Here is a 20,664-nt window from a genome sequence, read left to right on the forward strand (position 1 = left end):
TTACTTTTCATAGGTCGTCATTACTATGGTACCTGACGGCGATACTTTTGTACCAAGGCATTAATGCTCTGAGGTAGTCACAGCAAGGGAGTTTTCAGCGATATTTAATCTTGTAGTTCCGAGACCTAAAGCGAAAGGATACAAAAAGAAAGACACAGACTCAGTCCTGGGTGTTTATGCTGTTTCACCTTGCTCGTCTTTGCTTTTATACCACAGAACAGATCTGAGAGAACTTGTTGGTAAGAGTCAGGCTCTCAGAAGAATTTCCTTGATTGTGCTGGTGCTTGCTTGAGTTTTTCCCATCTTTCTTTCTGGATTTTACTGTACACATTGAGGTGATGTTCTGGAGTGAGTTATACTGAGGAGAAGTGGTTGTAGGACAGTGAAACCTCTCACGGATAATATAACCGAGCTTTGTTGTTGCAACAAATCCATCTGCAGTTGGCACGATTCTGGTAGCTGTTGTGTGTACGCACTGTACCGCCAGTAAGACACCTGCAGAAACCAAGTTCAGAATAAAGAGTTAACTGAGTAGTAGGACTTGATTTAAAATACATCCCCAAACATGTCCCAAACAGTCCCTTGTCACCAGACAGTTCACATTCAGTAAAACTGGGCCACTGATGTTACCTGCAGAGGGAGGAAGAGAGGGGGAAAAATAAACCATGCTGCCTGTTTCTCCTTAGAACATTATAGGTGGTTTGCACAACAGAAACGTGCAGAGACTTTTGCTTGCTTTGCCGTAAAACTCACTGCTATTTGAGCCCACCAGATTTTTCTTTATTGTATGCTGCAGTACTCAAACTGTAGCATTGTAATTGCAACTTCTAGTCACTAGAAGCTTCAGCCTCTTGTTCTGGGATACATTTCCCTTTGCTGTGACACAAGGGAGGGAAGGCAGACAGGTTCTAACGACTCAGTTACTCACCACTTGCAACATCCCAGACTGTAATGGTCTGATCCAGCGACCCAGTGTACAAGTACTTGTCATCTTTCGAGAAGCAAGCACAGCGAATGCCTTTCAGGAGAGATGCAGGCTGAAAATGGACAATGGTTAGGGTTAGATTGTTAAACTGGTACATACAGGTTGAGGTGAAGATGCCTTAGAGTGCTCAGTGGTTATTCAGTACCTTCAGAATAGTGGTAAATTGTAACTAAATAAAGATCTTTATGAGAGTGATCATGGTAGGAGAGTGGGAAATATCACAAAATAAGGTCCTTGGCTTGTGAAGCACACTGTAACTGTGTAGGAAAGAGAGCCTGGTGTGGCTGTACAGAAGCACGTTATTCCATCTGTTGAAAGGAGTAGTTCAGGTGCATCTGTAGTGTATTGTCAGGTGAAAGACCGACAGCATTGATGCAGCGTTCTGCATCACTTTTTTTTTTTTACTGGATTTTCCTGAGCTGACCCAATTTACCCCTTCTGTTGCTATTGTTAACTTGCGACAACTCATTCTCCTCACTGACTTGTCAGCTAGCTTATGCCAGCTAAATGAGCAATAATGAGCTGTAGATAAATAACTCCTATGACTTACGTTCTAGTGTCACAGGGGTGTTTACAGCACACTCCTTCAGTTAGACAGGATCGACACCTTGATGGTGTATCTAGATGCTGAGACCCAAATGCTGAGAATAGCTTGCTGCCTGTCGGTGTGAACGGCTATATGCAGGATTTGGGTATCCTGTCTGAGAGCTGGGAATCCGGTCGGTTGGATCCCCCGATAGCTTAGAGCAGTAATCGACTGTTGGCACTGTCTTACCTCTCTGCCGGTGTAGTACCTTATAATAGCACATCTCGTGTTCCTGCTGACAGGACTCCAAGTCCCAGAGACACCGCAGTGAATCTTCAGCTCCACTGAGTGCCCAGTGCTCTCCATGACTGCTTTCCAAGCAGGAGATCTGGCTTCTGTGACCTTCCAAAGGAAACACCCGGGACTGTGGGCAGTCATAAATGAATAAATCCCCACTCGTCATGCCATAGAGGACTCTGTAATCTGCAAGGACAGCCACTCTGGAAACAAGAGCACCAGGGATCTGAGTATAAAAGGTGTAGGTGGGCCTGTGGATCACTGGACATGGATCTGCAGGGGTAATATCCAGCACGAGGACTAAATCATTGTATGCTATGGCAAGCTGCTTTTCATGCTTGTTGATTGCCATATGGTTGACTGGTTTCTGTGACTCTGGAGGTGGGATGCATGCTACATCCTGCCTGGAGTTCAGCGGAAAAACAAGGACTGTTCCAGATACGAGTCCAGTGAAGAGGAGCTGGGTTTGCTCAGCTATTTCCAGGCATCTCACCTGAGCAGAAGTGTCCAGTGTGTCACACACTGCACCTGTAAAAGAGAAGGTAAACAGCAAGACTTCTTATTCCAACTGCATGTGAATGTGTTCCCTCAGATAAGAGTCAGGATGGCTCCCTTTTTGTGCGATCACTTGCGTATTATTCATTTTTTTTCCTATGTCATGATAATAAGGTATTCTAGACAAAAGTTTTGAAGAGAGAACAAAGCTTTCCAATCTGAACCCTATTTTCCTAAATCTCACGCTTAGGAAAAGCAGAAAGGAGCAGACTGTCCTTGTCATCTGCTCAGAAAGCTAACCACGCAGTCACTGCCTCTGTGAGTTGTTTTCCTCTTCTACCCCATATGCAAGCTTAATTGTGTGCAGTATTTGTGAGATGCAGTTCACCTTCTGTGGCATCCCAGATGATGACTTTCTGTCTGTCCTCAGGTTGGGTTAAATAGACGTAATCCCCTCCGTGGGACAGTGCAGTGCAGCCTGTGTCTGTGACACGCGCCAAGGTTTTCTGCTGCTGCTTGCAGACGAGGTTCCACACTCTAAGGTACGTCACACCGCGGGAGGCAGAAACCAAAGTGCAGTCGTACAGGGCTAAATGTGTTACGGGTGCTCCCATGCCATCCAGTGTGTCAGTCAGCAACCCTTGTTCTGATAAACTCCACACCTAGGAAAAGTTGTTGGGGGGGAGTAAGTGTCTGAGCCACTTCTTCCTAAATCCTATTAAAGAGGTGAAACAATGCAGCTTAGCTAACTTGTACTGACACACAGGTGAAGTCAAAGAATAGCATCCAAGCCCTAACACTAGAAGAAAAAATGTTGAATAGCTACAAATACCAAGTTACTCTAAAACAAATGTATGAAGCACCAGGAGCCATTCAGACCACTTGCTTTCTTTTGCTCTGAAAGATCTTTAATTAGATCCTGCACATTTTGGACTGTACTGCCTGTTTACCTCTTTCTTTGCCAAGTGATGGTGCTCCACATGTTGTGTATTCCATCTGGCTCCTGCTCACACATGGGTAACAAGGCAGCTTTTAGGAGCTGAAATTTAATATGTTTTAGAAATGGAATACACTGGTTTGAGGCTGGCCCTCAGAACTGGTGAAGTGTTTTTCATTCAGTCTCAAAAACAAAAGGAGAACAGAAAGGCTTGAAGCAGTAAAGATAAGGGTCAATGGTGATCTTCTTTTTAGAAGTGTGGCAGTACTAGAAGGACCTTCAGAACTTCAAATCCAACCCCAGGCAGGTTGCTGGAGGTCAAGATGGGCTCTTTATTGTGTCAGGGGCGTATTTTGTGAGCTGGATTTGTAAGAAATGCTTCTGATTGGGAAGCTGCCCAGCCTGCCTTCCTACCTGGATACATGCAGCCTGAGAACCAGTAACGATGATGCTGTTGCCAGCAGAGATAGCAGCTGTATGAACCGCTCCTTCATGTTCCAGGTCTGCTGCTAGGAACCTGTGGAAGCCCTTTGCATCTGCGAGGTACACTCTCACATACTCCTCAAAGCCTAAAACAATAACATGTTAGTACTGATTTATTGAGCTGGGAAAATCTATAATCTCCTTCAACACCACATCCAGATGTGTATGATTTAATCCCTGTATTTAGTGAAAGGTAACCCCTAAGGGTAGCTTAGAAACCCTAAAAAATAATCATGCTAACTTAAGTCCTTTTCACTACTTAGTTCTCATTCTCTAGAGAAAGGGCAATGTATAGCTGAATAAGGCCAGGCTAATGGGAAATTCCACATGCTGACCTCTTTTAAAGGATACCTGGCATGTGGGAAAGCAACTATTGCTAACATTTTGTGAAGGAATGGGTGCTATTAAACCTGCAGCAAGAATGGACTCATCTTCTGATGCAACCACAAAGCAAACCCTCCCAGGAAGCTTCTCAAGCAGACTGTTTCCATCAGAAGAGATCTGCAGAGAAATAAGACAAAAGTTAGGCATGAAGCTAGGATAGCTGAACTGTTTCTCTCCAGAAGGAAAGAGGATAGATTAGCAGTGAAATTTAATTTGGCCTCATGGTACTGGGCAGACTGTGCAGCAGGACAGAGAGCATTATACTTGTCCATTTGGGAACCAGGATATGGAAATCTGAAGAGGGTGCTCTATTCTGAATGGAGAAGGAAGGCCTGTTGGTTATCTGATCAGTTGCCTGGCTCAGCATGCTTCTGGAGAGTATATGGGAACTGTATTTCATTTCATTTCATGGTTGTGTGGTGGCAGTGTTTCTCCAGCACACCCTTCACCCTTCCAAGGGTGTTCTGCAGAACGTTACAGTTATGTTCAGTGCTTTCTGTCCAAGGAGTTCAGTGTGATAAATGTGTGTGATGCATCGATGCGTCAGCAGATGCAGAGTGGTCGTGCTCTTTTTGGAGGAATATAAGACCAATTAGAAACTGGTTTGCTTATTCATGAAAAAAAACTGGGCCAGGGTGGGGAGCAGAACCCAAACTGGCAACAGTGGAAGTTCACAGTCGTATCGGTGGTGACTGAGAAGTTGACAGAAGGAAGGGCCAGATCACCTTGCTTTGGCTGCCTGGGGATTGCATGAAATGTGAAAATACGTCATCGAGAACAGCTTGTGGTGATAAATCCAGATATCAACACAACAGAGTGAAATTGAGAATTCAAGGTCTTCCACTGAATTAGCATTACTTATAATTCAGATCCCTGAAATGTTGTAAAGAAGCTGAACAGATTGATGGGTACCATAGAGAGAGATCCCCTGCTAAATCCCACTATCATCTTCCCTTGCTTCTGAAGCAGAACACTGGAAGTTGGCGTTTCTTCCTGTAGCCCTAATAGCTGACGTTTGGATCTCAGGTCGCCGGTGTTGCTGTTCCACAGGCTCAGCACTCCTCCTTCAGACACAGTCATAATCACCAGCCTCGGGCTGTGTACTGCAGAACATATCCATGCACCCGACACCTCTGCAGAGATCTGGAAGATGAGTTCTGCTGTCTCCAGCTGCCAAGCATTGACCTAGGTGGCAAAAGAGAGAGGTGTAGCAAGGACCAAGGTAGCTTTTCTGTCCACAACCTTCATGACTGTGGCTGTAAATTCTACAGTTCTTGTTCTTTCAGCAGACTTTAAGCTAAAGAATGGCCCTACCTTTGTGTCTGAGGAAGCATATACAATCATGTGCCTCTCATCCACGTGAAGGTGATGTGAGGGCTGCTCTTCAATAAGTGTATCTTGGATGACAAACTTTACTCTGCCAGAAATCAAATTCCAGATGCGCAGACTGTGATCCATGGCAGCTGAGACAGCACAGGTTCCTTTTCCAAACACTTTCACACACCTCACCTCAGCTATAAAATAAGAGAGGAGGGTTAACAAACCAAGGGGTTCCCGGTGCTTTCAGCAACTGGCAGAATGCTGGCAGCTAGGAGGCGATGGCCGAGTTGTCGGAGCTCTTTTTCAGACATGAAAGAAGCTCTCCAACCATAAAAAATGGAGAATGCTCACCAGAGTGCCCAGGGAGGGCGTGCAGCATCTCAATAACTTCCATATTCCAGACAAGCATTGAGCCATCCTGGGAACCTGCCACCAGCAGCCGGTAATCAGAACTAAGTGCCATCACTGTGACGCCTGCCGAGAGACACAAAGAGGAAAGTCTGCTTCTGAAACCGTAGACAAAAAAAGAGACAATTTGAGATTGTTAATATGCTGTGCTTCCCCAACTGGAAACCCCCTCTACTGCCTGAACCCCGCAGTCTGTGCCAAGAGGGAGATTAGGTTCCCTCAGACATATCTAGGTCAGTGTGTGCCTTTGTTGTCCTGGCGACAAAATGACCCACTTTCTCTATTCTCATTTGTCGAAGCAATTGCAAGTGGGAATGGTGCGTGACTGAGCACGAAGGCAAATGGACCTTCATCCTGCCTTTGTGTGAGCTCACGGGGAAAACTGTATTTCCATGGAAATATGTTCTCTCCTTCTTGCTCTATTTGTTTGTGACATTACTTGGATCCCTTTCATAACAGATGGATGATTAGATGTATTCTTGGGCTATAGCCATCCCCAGGACTAATCTTACCTTTGAGGAATCCAGTGAGCGTTGTGTGTAGGGGCCCACCAGGTGGCTGGAGAAATCCACACAACGGAATGAGAACAGGATGGGGACGGGCGCTGAACCAGCTCAGACACTGCTGGCACAGCTTCCCAATTACCTCTGGGTAAGAAGGCACAAAAAAAAGAAGCCTGGCCAACACTTCTGTGTATATTATACTCAATCCTAAGAGGGCAGAGAAGAAAAGCATTTTAAAACAAGACCGTGGTGGGCTTGAGAGCTACCATAGTTGCATTTTATGCGATGTACAGTATGTAATGAACTGAGCTGGCCTTACCTAGCCAGGCACTTGAATAATATAGGGAAGGCTACGATGTAGAACATGGACAAATATAATGGGGTGGCAGGATTTTTCCCTTGAGGGAGGAGCAGCACCGTGTATCCACTCCTCTAGTTAGTGTTAAAGCTGCAAGGGAATCCAAGTTGCTTGTAGGTGCTTCTACTAGAAGGGGGCAAGAGGTGTGTTGGTCGTGGTTGCTCTAATCAAATAGAAAGAATGCCTGTTGGCAAGGAAGAAACCTCAGCTTCCCATACAAAGACCCTACCAGAATGAGGTATTTATGAGACTTTTGATGGATCGCCAAACAGAGAATTTTGTTACTAGTCGTAATTCCTCAGAAAAGTGCTTGTACTTGGAAAAAAAAAATCCAATTATCTCCTCAGATACACATCTGCATCACTCTGTCTCTCAGACACAACTTTTACCTTCAGGACCGTGTATACTGCCTACTGCTGGTTTCACAAGGAGGAGCGTGTCCCGCACAAGACGTAGCTCTGGACAGTTGATGCGTTCAGTACACATGGCAAAGTCATCAACGACGCTCTGTATTCCAGAGGTGATTGCTTTACAGCTGATCCAGTTCATATTCCCTGCAGAAAGTAATACTGACTATTAGGGCCGAGAACATCAGCCCTGGGGATGCAGAGTTACTCTGAAGACACTGAGATAAATGCTTTTTGGGGAGGGCAGGGACAGCAGGATTAGCAGCCACTAGCAGTGAAACTAGGACTCATTTGCTGAGGAAGCGGAGGGCTCCCATTGTCACAGTTCCTTCTTTAGCCTTTTAAATGCTCTATGCATTTTTTAAAAAAATGTTTGTATCTCTTTATCAGCTGTGGGAGGATCATTTCTTTCACAGTTCCTAAGAGTTGATTTATTTCTCTTTTTCAGGCTTCTTCTCACAGCGGTTATTGATGCTATGCAGAAGGGTTGTGATTATTAGCTGTGGCTGTAGGCATGAACGTGCTTCTGCAGAGCACTGCGTACCCCCTCTTACCCAGTCCTTACCCAGCACATCCTGTTTTAGCTCCTCAATTCGTCCAGCATTAAGTAAGTGAAAAGGCAATTCGCTCAACTTCCTCAGATTTGGAACGGTATCAGAGAACCAGAGTGGCTGAGGGGCTACCTAGGAGTAACCAGGACGGTGGGTTTGAGACGTGGCTTGTGGATTAACCTCTGCTTCTACAACTTGCGCGCTAGGTGCTATATCATGGTATGCCAGCACTTTACTTTCTTTGTTTTAAGTTTTCTTGTTAGTAGGAAATGTTTTTCATGAGTCTAAATTTCTCTTGCTACAGTTTAAGACAGACTGCTTTTCTGCAGTTGTGATAACGGATTTCTTCCCTCCTTGTTGCAAAAGCCTTTTAAATGTATGAAATGACATGACAGTGTTTGCAAAATGACTGTAGATCTCCTTGGTTGGAGATAATTTTAAAAAATGTATATATACATCTTTCTTCATCATTATTGAAAACACTGAATAATTTCATTTACCATTATTTCCATTGTCTTTTGATTTTAGACCCTGTCCTGCATGTCCTGAGACACAGAGCACTAGTCCAGACCTTACAGGTATGGAAATGCCTGCAGATATTCCTTACCTTCCTGTCAGCATTCAAAGTCCTGCTAAGGTGTGGCAGTGTAAGGGGTTTCTTCATTCCCCAGCTCCAGGTCCCCCTGAAGAAATCTGCCAGGAGAAAATGTCGCTTGATTTGATCTTGTTTTGATAAATAACGGTTCTGCACCATTTCAACAAATTGCCTAGGAAGGAAAAAAAAAATAACAGAGGTACTGGAACAGGGAGATAGAGGTCTTTTTTTCTGTGATCTTTAGCACTGATAGAGTGTAAGAGCAGTGAGAGGAGTGTTGGAAGGGTTCTCAAAAGCCCTCAGTGGGAACATCCCAAAATCAGCGATTTGGCATCTCATTCTCCATCCTCTAAGAGTACCTGTGTGCAAAGCCAAGCAGGGTGAAGCCGTCTGCCTTCCGTTCTGCCACGCACTCTCCCATGTCCCTGCGCAGCTGTGCCCAGTGGAGAGGAGGAAAGCGCAGGATAGCTTTACTTGAGGGAAGGTGGCAGTGGTGAATCTCTGCGAGAACTTCATCGTCAAGGGATAAAACGTCCTTCAGCTCCATGTCTGACAGCCCATTTCTGAAAGTAAAGTGTGATATATGAAAGGAAGTTATTTATCCTCCTCACTACTGTTTACGCTGATATCTATAGTGGGAGAGTGAGTGCTGAATTCGGGTGAGGGTTTCTCTGGCAGTTCAGAAGTACTAGTTACCCCAAATCTCACTAGTTTACATGGCTGTCTCATCTGAGAGCTTATACCCTGGGCAAGCAATGGAGATTGATTTCCTTTTCCAAGTAATCCCAGAACATCCCCTTCAAGACAATATTTTAGGTAGGCTGCCAGGTATGAGAGGAATGTTATGCTTGCTAAATATATGTATAAACACATTCACAGGCCAGTACTGAGAGCTTTGACTGGTTTGGGCTGTGTTTAGCCAGAGATTACCGATGACCAGTCAGGAAATTTGAGCTGTTCCATCAGCGGTACAGCAATACTCACCGTGAGGAAGCAATATAGCCAAGGACATGAGCCACAAGGACTGTGCCGTGTGATTTTTCCAGTCTGTCGCACAGACGGTGCATGGCCTCCTGGGCTGTGCTAGCGATCGCTAGTTCTGAAGAGGAGGTGTATGATGCCCAGTTCCTGGCCTCACAGAAGGCCAGCTTGAAAAGCAGGGGCTGCCCGCCTCCAGGGAGGCTCTGCCAGATGTAGGCCCACTGAGCTGGGCTCAGCCGTCGCTTGTCAGATGCTAAGAGCATCTCTAGCATCTCCTCGCCTTCCTCGCTGGATAAGGGTCCAACTTCAAAGTGCGCCTCAGCCTCAGGCACAGCATGTTGGAGAGCTTTCAGAATACCAGGCTCTGATGTAGAAATGGAAATGATGATGTGGACCTTTGGTGGGCAGCCTGTAGGGAGCCAGTGGAATCTGTGAGCACCGTCACAAGGAAGTAGCCTCTCCACAGAGTCAAGGAACAACACCAGTGTGTGTGTGCCACAGCGGGAGATGGTGAGGAGAAGGTTACTGAGGAACAGGACTAGATCACTGCAAGCGTGTTTGGTCTGGGTTGGAGGTGGTGGCAAATCAAATGCGAAACACACTTGGAGACAAATATCCCTCAGCAGGCTCTGAATAGCAGAACTGGACTGGGATGTCCCCAGCAAACGTGTCACGATGACAGTTTCTTGCCCTAAAACAGCTTGCATGTGCTTTGATAGTTTGCACATCAGAGCTGTTTTTCCACAGCCTGGTGGCCCGTAAAGGATGAGGGCTGTATGGGTTTTATCATTGTTCTGCCTGATACGGTGAAATATGTTGTCCAATAAATTCTGTCTCCCACAGAAAAATCTGCAGTTCTTCAGACACAGAGCAGCGTGGTGGCCCAGCTCCTGCAGAAGCTGCCCTGGCTCCTTGCTGATCTGTCTTTGGTATGGAAGATTTTCTAAAACGTGGTGCTTAGTGACAGCAACGAACTGCTCGCAAAGTTGTTTCAGGTATTTGTTGTTATTCTTGTGCTGAGGGTTCCCAGAATCGTTACCGTGTGCCAGTGCGTGTACTTTGAGGTGTTTGGGATAGTGGTTTACAAGTTTTGTTTTAAGGTTGCTGAGCAGCTGTTTTGCTTCACTGTCCTCTTTCTCTAGCAGCTCACAGTTTGTCCCTTGTCCAATTTGTCTGTCAGAGTCCTCAAACTCTCTGAGGAATATGAGAGTCCCTAGGTTGCTCTCCCGGGTGTCGATGAGACCTTTTTCAATTTCCCATTCAATTGCTACCAAAAAAATAAAAACAAAACAAGTATTTGATTTCAGAACAGAACACAGGAACAGCCATCTATCAACATTAATTTGACATCCCTTGGTCCCTCCGTATCTCACATGGTGCTCCGAGTCAGGCATACTGCTGAATATGATCAGAAAGATAGTGGGGGAAAAGGAGAAGCACTCCTATTGCTGTATTACTGTTTGTTAGTCAGCACCAACCTCCCAGTTGAGGATCTGGGATGTGGCGTGTAGCAATTCTCTTCCTTCCCTGCATCCTCCCTGTCATACACAATTGCACTGAGCAGCTCTCCTCCCTGCCAGCTCTGGCTGGGAGGACAATACAGCCCTGCCAGGACGCACCTGATTTGTGGTAGCGGTGCCTCTGCTCCGGGCTGAGCAGCCCACATCTCTCTGCCTTGTGGGCCGCCACACGCAGCGCTGAGGCCAGGTGTCCCCGCAGGTGATGCCAGGCCTGCCCGTCAGCCGGCTGCAGCACGTAGCAGGCGGGCAGCGCGTTGTCATCCCGCCGGTACCACTGTGCCAGGAGCTGGGCAGAGCCCCCTGACAGCTGCAGAATTAGGGCCTCAAACTCCTTCTCCGCGATGAGCCGCGGCACTGTCTGGTGCTCGTAGCGGTCCCCCAGGAGTCCCTGCAACGAGCAGAAAAGGTCCGGTGTTGAGGCAGTGCCTCGGCGGTGACAGCTGGGATGTGGACTGGCTGCTTGCCTGAGCACCTGGGGTTGCCAGGGAGGGCTGCTCGGGAAACCTGACGGTAACCACAGCACCCTGGGGGCTTCCACAGCCTGCCCCACGGCTGGGGAGAAGGGGCTTTGGGGCAGCTGCTCCTCAGGCCTTTATGGCGTGTGAGGGGAAGTGAGGGCGTGAGACGGTGGATGCACAGAGCAGAGCTGATGTGGGGACTCCGGCCAGCGGGGCTGTGAGGTTGGCTTCGGGGTGGAGGAGAACTAAGGGAACAGGGCCGAGCCTGGGGACTTCTGGTTAAGACTGAAGGCTGGGCTGGGGAAGAGGGAGATCCTGAAGAGGGTCAGCATCCAGTATCCATGCAGTCTGGAAACAGCCGGAACGAGCTCAGAGCTCAGACCCACCGTGTAATCCTTGAGCAGTTCCCTTCTGGCTTGTGTGGAGGAGAGAGGGCACAGCTGAACCTTGTGGCTGGCTCCCCTGAGGTGTGTAGGAACACGCTGAGAACCGGTCTGAGGAGGAGTTGGACTCCATGATCCTTGCGGCTCCCTTCCAACTTGGGATATCCTATGGTTCTAGGAGGACGCTGCCTGAGTGCCTGCTAGTGCCAGGTGTGTGCTCAGCATGGTGCTGCCAGCAGAGGTGTGAGCTGCAGGAGCTCGGAGGTGGTGAGCTCATGGTGCTGTGGCGCTGTGGTGAGGTGCTCATAGCTCTGCCTCAGAGACTCTCTTTTGCCAGCCTCTGGTGGAGTGGCTCAGGGGAAAAAAGGCACAACTTGCACAAATACTTAATTGCTTATTTATTTACTCGAGGCTTTGATTAAGCTCCCTGGGACTGCACATTCTCTGCATTTATTCTCTTTGTTCGGCAAAGCTTTCCTCCTCCCTTTCTAAAACCAAAAAACAACCCGAGGAAGCAACCAAGCACTTGTGCAGGTGTCTCAGCCTCCTCTCCTGTTCTGCAGGGCTTCAAGTTCTGGGTGTGGGCTTGGGGCTGTCACCAAGGTGCTCCGGGGATGCTGCGGTGGGCTGCTGCTGTGTGGAGCTTTCGGTGGCTAGGAGGAGCGATCGGAGGGATGTTAGTTGCTCTCCTTTTGGTGGGGCAGAAGCATGGAGCAGATATCAGCTTGCAGTGTGACACCCCGCCTCTGTCCTTGCCGGTTGCTATGGCATTTTCATTTCTGGTTCTTTGCCTGGGGAATTTGTGTTCATTCCTTAGTTACTGAGAAAACCCCCTCAATATTGAGCTATTGGGTAGGAAGCAAGCTCAGAGCAAGAACTGGTATTATCCTTCTTGCCTTATGTGTGTCTCTATCTTCCTCTTACATCTGCCACACACAGTCTGTTATCTTCAGCTCTGAAGAAACCATGTTTTCAGTGCTGGACCACATGTGTGTGCCTGTCTAGGCTTCTTTTATCTTTTAGGATCTACCTCAGTTAACAACAACTCAGCCCCATCAGCTAGTTGATTTGTGAAAATCCTCAGGCAGGCTAATTTTGGGGAAAACCATCTTACCTGTCCACTTTGCAAGTTCTCAGTGCAAGCAGTCTGCCCTGTAAGTCTCACTTTAGCCATGGGGATGGAGCATGCACCATAGTGCTGGTACTTACAATGAAGGTGGGACCAGCTGACAGTTTCTGACAGGCTTCAATTTCCTCCAGAGAGAGTTCTGTGTTTCTCTGATCAGTGTCTACAAGGTCAGAAATACCCCATCTCAAGTCAATTACCTGCACACACACACACAAAAACAAAACCAGTTCAGATTCTTAGACTAGTCAGTACTATCATAAAAACAGTGATGTGGGAAAATTAAGTCATTCTATTGCATTTGATTTTTAGATCAATCTGAAAACTAGTGGTATGCAACTTCAGTTACTGGAACTCCACAGAGATGCTGAGACATTCAAAATCTCTCAGATCTCTTCAAAATCTGTCATGGAAGATAACGATTCCCAACATTTCCATAGCTCCTTTTATCCTAGAATTAGTAGAATTAGGACTAATTCAGTTATCCCTGAAGTATATCCAGTGGAATTTATACATTCCATGATTTTTTTTCCAATGGAATCTAGAAACGAAAGGATGATATAAGCCCTCAGGTCCAGATGCTTGGAGGTGGTTAGCCACCTACCTCTTCACTGAAATCCACACAGCTCAAGCATCCAAATATACTTAAAACAAAAGATCTAAGAAACTGATACAGCAGTATTTGATTCCTAAGATTATAAGAGAATGGGAAATCTATTAATATTTCATTTTTTCTCTCCATCCCACATATTTTGATGGCCTTTGCACAGGACAAACAGGAGAAAAGTGACTTACCTCAAACATGAAGCCGTGCTTCTGACAGAAAGCCTGCGCTTCTGGATATGCTTTCTCCAGGAGGGCCTCTCTTTCTGTAGCCATGTCTGCGTGGAAGGATTTGTGCAGGACAACAGAAGTTAGGAGTTTGGTTTTTACTTTACCTACTTGTCATGTTAGACCTTACAGCAAAAATGCAGTTTGTGTTGCTATCATCTCATCTGGGTAGAGTTTCATACAGATGACATTCTGGTTAAGTCTCGTAAGACTGCGCTTTCCATGTGTCTGCAGGCTCATGCCCGTGTTACTACGTGAATACCCATATGTGCTTGCTACTCGTATACCGTTACAAGTGTATTTTCAAGGTTATATTCAGTCCCACTGACTTGTCACAGTGTTTTTGTTTGCTAATATGAAAACTCTGAAACTGGAAAATTTGGGATTGCATAGTGCAAAACACAGTACAGCAGCACTGATCCAGAAAGAACGTATTCCTTGCAACTTACTGCGGCAAATTCTCCATCCTATTTTAAGACCTCTCAGCCACACTGTTGGTCATCTCAGCAGTGACAAATAGCCACAATAAAAGGCAATTCTATCCACAAGGAGTCTTTTCATAGAGTCAGGTCTGTGAAATGTTTATGGCCACTTCCCCTGCTGCGCTTTTTGCAAGAGATTATCACTTTCTGGAAAAATCTGTGTGACACCTTTAAGTGAGGTATTCGGTGAATTAAATCAAACAACAAACTAGAAAATAAAATAAAATAAATTAAGAAGACAAAGCAAATAGAAGGAAAGGTAAGCACATATATGCACACAAACACAAGCACGAGTGCTCACTTCCAGGCTCACATGCATGCGCCTTTGTCTTTTCACTGATACACAAGTCTTACATTCAAGGTTAATTTTCACGCCTGCAAAATGAAAAGACAAGGGGAATATAAAGGACATTTTTCTCCTTACATGTGTGTTATTATGCAAGATTACAATTTCTTCAGAACTGGAATATTCTCTCCGTGAAGCTATGTAAACATTCTCGGCACTACGTGATCGTGTGATAAAGTAGTACGAGAGGGAATGCTAAAATTAGGATGGGGAATGGCTGTGTCTGCAGCTTTCCTTGGGACTGTTCTAAGTGAAAAGTGATCACTAATGAAGTCTGTGCCAGTGTCAGATGAGGAAGAGGCTCCCTTGGGTTAGGAATTATGTTGTCTGCACTGCTGTCCGGCAGGAATCAAGCTCTGTCAGCATAATACACATAGATTAATTAATTAGCTCTCACGAAGCCTGTATTAATTATGGGAAACCCTTGTGTTGCTTTGCACTCCAGACCCCCTTAATTCCAAACTTTACAGGGAGAGAGTGAGTTTAGTTTATGTCCCTGTCTTTTGATGAGACTCCAATCACGTGTCACACCTTCATCCCCAAAATTCCTGAAAATCCACTGATTTCAGATTGCCTGCGGTTTTCACACATTCCCTCCAGAAACTACAGCTGCAACCACTTCTGTAAGTTCTGACTGTCTGCTCAGGCTGGAAACACCCCACTGTCCAAACAGCATATTCATCATGTTACCCTCTACTGGAGAAGATGCTGCAGTATTTTCATTCTTTGGAAGACACTTTTTGTGGAATTGGAAGCCTTTCTAAATCTATGTTTTCTTATTTAAGAAAATGGAGACAGAATGAATGGTTTTCGGAAGAGGGGGAAACTGAATTTTGTAGTTCCTGAGATCTGAGTCATCGCTACCCACTGCCAGTTACCACTTTAGGAGCTCAGTCTGGTAACTGTCCCAGCAGGCAGAGGAAGTGGGAAATATTTGGATATTGTCCAAGAAGGGAAGTTCTTCATAAATATTTCTTGCTGTTACAGTGGTGGATGGGAATCAAACGTGTGTTAGCCAAGCTTGCAAGAAAGCCTGCAAACGCTGCATTGCTCTGCACTAGGTTGAATTTGCCTTCACTGCAAATGCTGATAGTTCCTGAACTAGTGCAGAACTCTGCCATCTCTGACACGTTCTGTTCTAAGTGCAAATTGGGTGTGACAGAATAAAGCAGTAGATAAAACGCAGCATCTTCACTTTCAAATGAAGCTACAAGCTTACGGCTTCCCTTCTAAGCACAGCAGTGTCACCACAGTGTAACACTTCACAGACTCATGCAGAGAGTGCCTGATGCGTTCAGCAGCTTCAGGACTTTACAGCTTATTTACCTGAAAAATCTGAGCTGATGAAGACTCGGACGAGGCTGGAGGGCTGGAAAGGAAGAGGAACCATCTTCCCACGGAGGAGATCCCGCTGTGTATCTGGGCTGAAACTCATGCTGCTCTCTGGACCTGCTGAGTTCTCCTCAGCGGAGACTGCTCTTGAGAAAGATGACTACCAGCAGTGAACACCAGTAGTAGTGCTTCTCTCCAGAAAGCTGGCTTGTTCTTTCTTTCAGGAAAGCTTGGGAAAATTTCAGCTGTGGGACCAGTAGGAAATGGTTGACTGTCTGCACTGAGATGTGGGGAAGCTGCACGGCATTTGGAGAGGACAGCATCCCTATAGCAACCAGCGTCTGTCACTTGGGCAGAATCCCCAGGGCCTCTCGCTAAGGCACTGAATGTGCTCCCTGCCAGGTGCTGTACACCTGAGGTTCCTTTGTTTGCTGCCCTTGACTGTTCTAAAAACACTTGTCTCTGTATTTTAGCATCAGGTAAATGCACCGCTACTAGTCTCATTTATGGTTCGGGCACTCTCAGCTATATAGAGGAGGTTTCTTAATACCCACGAGCTTGCCTACGCCCTGTCACTTCTGTCAAACTGTGTGAGAGGGAGTTTACCACCAGGCCTCAGTTTAAGTTGTGCACAATAAATATTTGCCACCACGTGACTACATTTGGAGTAGGGTGCCATCCCCAGAAGACCAGCACATGAGAAAAGACAGAAAGCGACATTTAGTAATTTATGAAAAACAGCAAGGAGAGTAGAAATCAGAGAGAAGAAAAGGAAAGACTTCCTGAGGAATACTACAGCTAATGGTAGAAATCCAGCACCAGAAGCTGTTTGGCCGTTGCTCCAAGGTGTGGGTTACGTAGTGCAGAATGCGTTGTGGACACCATCCCTGCCCCACCTGCCAGACCCCCCCCGGCCAGGTTGCCCCCCAGGGGTGTGTGTGTTTTGCTGCTGTGCTCACCCAGGTGCCATTGGCGACAGGAAACTGCAGCTGCTGATGGAGAGCTGGTAGTGGGGTCTCAGAAATGCAGATAGTGGGGTCTCAGAAATGCAAAGTCTGTGTCCCAGCGTCCTTGGAATGCACAGGGAAGGAAGAAGGTAACTGGTAGAAACATCTCTGCACGGCCCTAACAGAATAGGTGTCTCTGCCTCATTTTCACAGAGTGCTTTTCAATGCCTTTCTTTCCTGATGGTCTGTTTCTGATACTGATAGTGCGTTGCTTTTCAGTTTGTTTCTATATGTGTTTATTTCTATATTTGTTTAATATAGCTTTTCCCATAAGAAACTCTGCTTTCTCTCTGTGGGAACAGACCAGTCAAGCAGATTCACTTGCTCGGAACCGCTTTCCGCTTTCCCATTTTCTCACAGGAGACCATAATCCATTGTTTCTGTGGCGTTTTGCCTTTTCCAGGAAAGTGAACTGAGCATGTCAGAGAAAACCAGTATCAGCCAGAGCAGCTGCTGTGTTCCTCTTGTTTCTCTCACGAAATGAGATTTAGGAGGCTGGTGTCTATCCCTGTCTGTATCCCCTCTGTATCCCTCTGGCATACAGAGGAATAATTAAAGAAAAGTTAGTAATCTGTATTTATGCAATGGGCTCTTTTTGCACACAATACTTGGCTAGATAACTGTGAAGATTAATCAAGTAAGGAGAGATTAACCGACATCCTAATCTATCATAAATCAAACAGGGAGGGAGATGAAGCCTCTTACCCCAAGAAACTAAAATTACAAAAAGCCTACATTGGGGCTTAGCCTACATTAGTCTGAATCTAATCTAAGACAACATTAGGGCTCTAAAGTCGTGCATTTTTTGATTGTTCTTCAAGCCACTGTGATCAAAAATGGCAGTGTAATGGAGGAAAGTGTCAGCACCACTGAGGCTGCTGAAAGTATACCATGCTGGAGAGGAGGAATCCCAGGGCAGCAGACACAGTCTGGAGGGTGAGGACGATTAGAGGCATCCAGGCAAACCAAAACATGGAAGATATTGATGAGAAGAGATGTAATAACCCCTTTTGTTCAAAACAGAATGCTTGAGCCTTGGGATGCGTCTCAGCAACACTCTGTGATGTGCTAAATGCATCTCACGCTGCAGATACCTGTCACTATTATTGATGACACCAATTCTTGTCACCAACAAATCCACTGATTCAGGCAGTTGGTTACAGTTGGACCAAAAGTCCCCAGCTAGCGGATTTTTATTTTTTTTTTGCAAAGTCAAGATCTGCCAGCACTATGGAGAAGGGTTGGGGACTGAGATAATTGGAAAAGAAGCAGCTTGCTTTCTGCAGGAATGCAGCGCATTACTTTCTGGTGAGCAGGGAGTTTCTGTAATTAGCAAATCAAAACCAAACAAAGTCAACCAACCAAATCTTTTCCAGGGCCATTCTGGATTTCCTCAGGCTATAAAAATGTTTAAGCCTCTAAACATATCAGACCTGTTTTCCTGCATTCCACATCTACAGCTTACTTGTACCCTAAAGGTAAGATGAAATCACTATCTCATACTGATTCTTCCTAGAAGATTACATTTGCAAGCTCTCTAAAGAATTTCTTCCTTAAATTCTCTTCTGGAACATAAAGGAAACAGATCAGTGTTGCGACAGAAGATAGTATAAGTGGTACTTTTTTCAGGGAAAATGTGTGAAAAATGCAAATGCTAGTGCAAGTGTGAAAGAGAGGCCAGACTCAAAGATGTTCGTGAATGTTGATCTTAGCACTGTCACAGCGATACACTTCCCTTCTTTGTCACAAATGTCATCACAGAGGTGAAGTGAGGAGCAACTGTGAGTCAGTGGCAGCGTGGGCTCTGCCATGGCAGGGAACTTGTCTTCTCGCCGTCTGTCTGTTCCGTGAGCCGTCATCCCCCACAGCTCGCTCACAGACTGCTGCCTTTACAGACCACATGAGGACAGGATTAAATTCTTAGCTGGGAGGTAACTTTGTGGGTGTTTACCCAGCGAGGACCATGCTATCGGTGTCTGATGAAATCCAAGCCCCTTTAATTGGCCTTTCCTACAGTGGATGGACACACGACAAACCAGGTCTCCTTGCGGCCAGTAGTAAGAGCATCCTAGAGGCAAATATCAACCCTCTGTGTGCAGAGCAACGGTCTCAGCTTTGCTATCAACAGCATATTTCCCCCATTGCTAGTAGTTTGCTTTGTCAGTGTCCTGTCTTCCTAGCAGGGATGCGAGATCATACTGAATCCAAACCATCTTTGTAAACTTTCTAAAAAATCTTTCATATATGTATATTCTGATTTCTCATTATTTTGGTAAAGAATTGAAATATCTTGATATGAGAAAAATCTTTCCTGCAGCAAAAAGCTGCATATCTAATGTCAGAGGAAATGCCGTGCTATACCAGCCTGACCTTCCCCACAATCCTTTTTCTTCTGTCTTACAATAGCTAGAGCTAGGTCCTTTAAAGCAGTCAGCTATATCTAAGGGCCCAAATAAAGATTTGCTACTGTGAAGTGCATAAAGCTGTGTTTTTTAAGGCTTCTGTGTGTTATTTAGACTGATGTTCCCAGCACTGATCTAATGCTTTACAACTTTAAAGCACCATACAGCCGTGAACTAGGCTGCAGGAAGAAGCAGCAGGCACTTCGCAGCTCATCACTTGCATGTTAGTAAAGCCCTGTGTTAAAAGTGTTAAAAGGCACAGCTCGTCTATGGCTCAGGAGATGGCCAAGGTAACATCCATCTTTATTGTCTGGGGCTCTCCTCTTAGCTGGATTATACAATTTGGTTACTCTTTGAACAAATTATGAAAGAATGTACGTACTGTTGATAGTAATAAAAGGAAAAGAGAAGACCAAGACCACAGGTCGCTCTAGCCTGAGACTCTGTTGGCTTTGCCCTTTCTCACGCAAGCTCATTATTATAGAAATTCTCTCTTTTGGGCTCCCTTTTTTTTTTACTTCAGTTCACATACTGTGAGGAATAATTTATGTTTTCTGCAAATTTATCCTATATTGTGTTGTGGTTTTTCTATAAGCATAGGATGAACAGTAGAGCTTTCCCTATCTGTAACGCTAATCTGCAACAATGAAAGCTGTAGACACTGGTTCTGGCTCTCTATGTAAAAGAAAAGGGAAACCTGTCAGTCAACAAGAAATGCTGAGAGCAGCAATTGAAACACTTTGCTTTTGCCATCAGGCAACCAGGGCCTCTTTGAGGATTAAGCCTATTGCTAAATTTAGCTACATCTCACTATAGAGTTAGCATCAGGAGTTATCAGATCAGAACTTCTTTGGAAGCAATGACGTTTGTCCCATGGAAGTCTAAGCCCTGGCATGCGTCTCTCATACCCTGTGCTGCAGCAGTTTGGAGCTGGGAACATTCTGCACAGCCGGCACAGCATGGGACTCCTTAGACGTGGCAGGATTTTTCAAAGCCCTTGCAGCACATACTCTCATCTGCCTGCTCTTGTTTATTGTTCTGTCGAGGTCCAGAGTGAAATTTGTTCCTGAGGAATGGAAGTCATGGGAGAGGGGAACGGTTAAACCACATGAAACCTTTTAGTGCTTTTTTCCTGGAGGTTTTGTTTGTTTGTTTGTTTGTTTGTTTTTAATATGCATACGGCTTGCACTGACCCTTTTTTCTATTGGTTGGGTCAGGCAGAGACTTTAAATCCCACATTCCAATGCAACTTAAGTTCTCAACTGCTCTGATAAGTATTAATAAACATTTTAAATGAGTCAGATCTGGGGAGAAATAAGTAGAACCCATCAAAAAAATAAATAGCCTTTTGCAGGTCCTCATTTAGTTAGCCAGGTAGCGAGTTCTCCTCTTCCCTCCAAACTCCATGCCAGAGCCTTAAGGAAGAATTGTATGTACAGCTAAATAAGAGATTCCCAGAAGTGTAGAAGCCCCGTAGAATCCTGTGCCCCTAAAGCAGTGGTTAAAATACACTACTTTTGAAAGAAATGTCTTTGCTAGCTAGGATA

General features: G+C 45.5%; 1 protein-coding gene and 1 long non-coding RNA gene across 7 annotated transcripts; one reads left to right on the plus strand and one right to left on the minus strand.

Annotated features, from left to right (window-relative positions):
* Nucleotides 1-88: 88 nt before the first annotated feature.
* On the minus strand, nucleotides 89-15,838 carry NWD1 (NACHT and WD repeat domain containing 1). Of its 3 annotated transcripts, none has more exons than XM_066983965.1 (19): nucleotides 15,703-15,838; nucleotides 13,513-13,598; nucleotides 12,801-12,917; nucleotides 10,850-11,138; nucleotides 9,234-10,497; nucleotides 8,609-8,812; nucleotides 8,262-8,421; nucleotides 7,669-7,786; nucleotides 7,086-7,250; nucleotides 6,348-6,482; nucleotides 5,779-5,901; nucleotides 5,422-5,621; nucleotides 5,020-5,292; nucleotides 4,134-4,224; nucleotides 3,655-3,809; nucleotides 2,692-2,965; nucleotides 1,780-2,336; nucleotides 929-1,037; nucleotides 89-495 (listed from the first exon to the last, which is right to left on the minus strand). In XM_066983965.1, exons 1-19 carry the CDS (start codon nucleotides 15,809-15,811, stop codon nucleotides 206-208), a joined length of 4,719 nt encoding a protein of 1,572 aa, XP_066840066.1. In that variant the 5' UTR covers nucleotides 15,812-15,838; the 3' UTR covers nucleotides 89-205. The 3 variants fall into 3 exon arrangements, 2 of the variants coding, with proteins under 2 accessions (XP_066840066.1, XP_047933726.2); XM_048077769.2 differs by having other exon boundaries at nucleotides 6,348-6,545; XR_007168618.2 differs by having other exon boundaries at nucleotides 356-495; nucleotides 1,761-2,336; nucleotides 6,348-6,545.
* On the plus strand, nucleotides 2,213-13,623 carry LOC125184499 (uncharacterized). Of its 4 annotated transcripts, none has more exons than XR_010826743.1 (7): nucleotides 2,213-2,350; nucleotides 2,734-2,845; nucleotides 7,092-7,216; nucleotides 7,552-7,710; nucleotides 8,183-8,232; nucleotides 10,074-10,225; nucleotides 13,488-13,623. It is a non-coding gene; the product is annotated as an uncharacterized lncRNA (long non-coding RNA). The 4 variants fall into 4 exon arrangements; XR_010826744.1 differs by lacking the exon at nucleotides 7,092-7,216 and adding an exon at nucleotides 2,554-2,621 and having other exon boundaries at nucleotides 2,215-2,350; XR_010826742.1 differs by lacking the exon at nucleotides 7,092-7,216 and having other exon boundaries at nucleotides 7,552-7,873.
* Nucleotides 15,839-20,664: the final 4,826 nt, after the last annotated feature.

This window comes from Anser cygnoides, chromosome 27 (assembly GCF_040182565.1).
Source record: "Anser cygnoides isolate HZ-2024a breed goose chromosome 27, Taihu_goose_T2T_genome, whole genome shotgun sequence".
NCBI classification, from domain to species: Eukaryota; Metazoa; Chordata; class Aves; order Anseriformes; family Anatidae; genus Anser; species Anser cygnoides.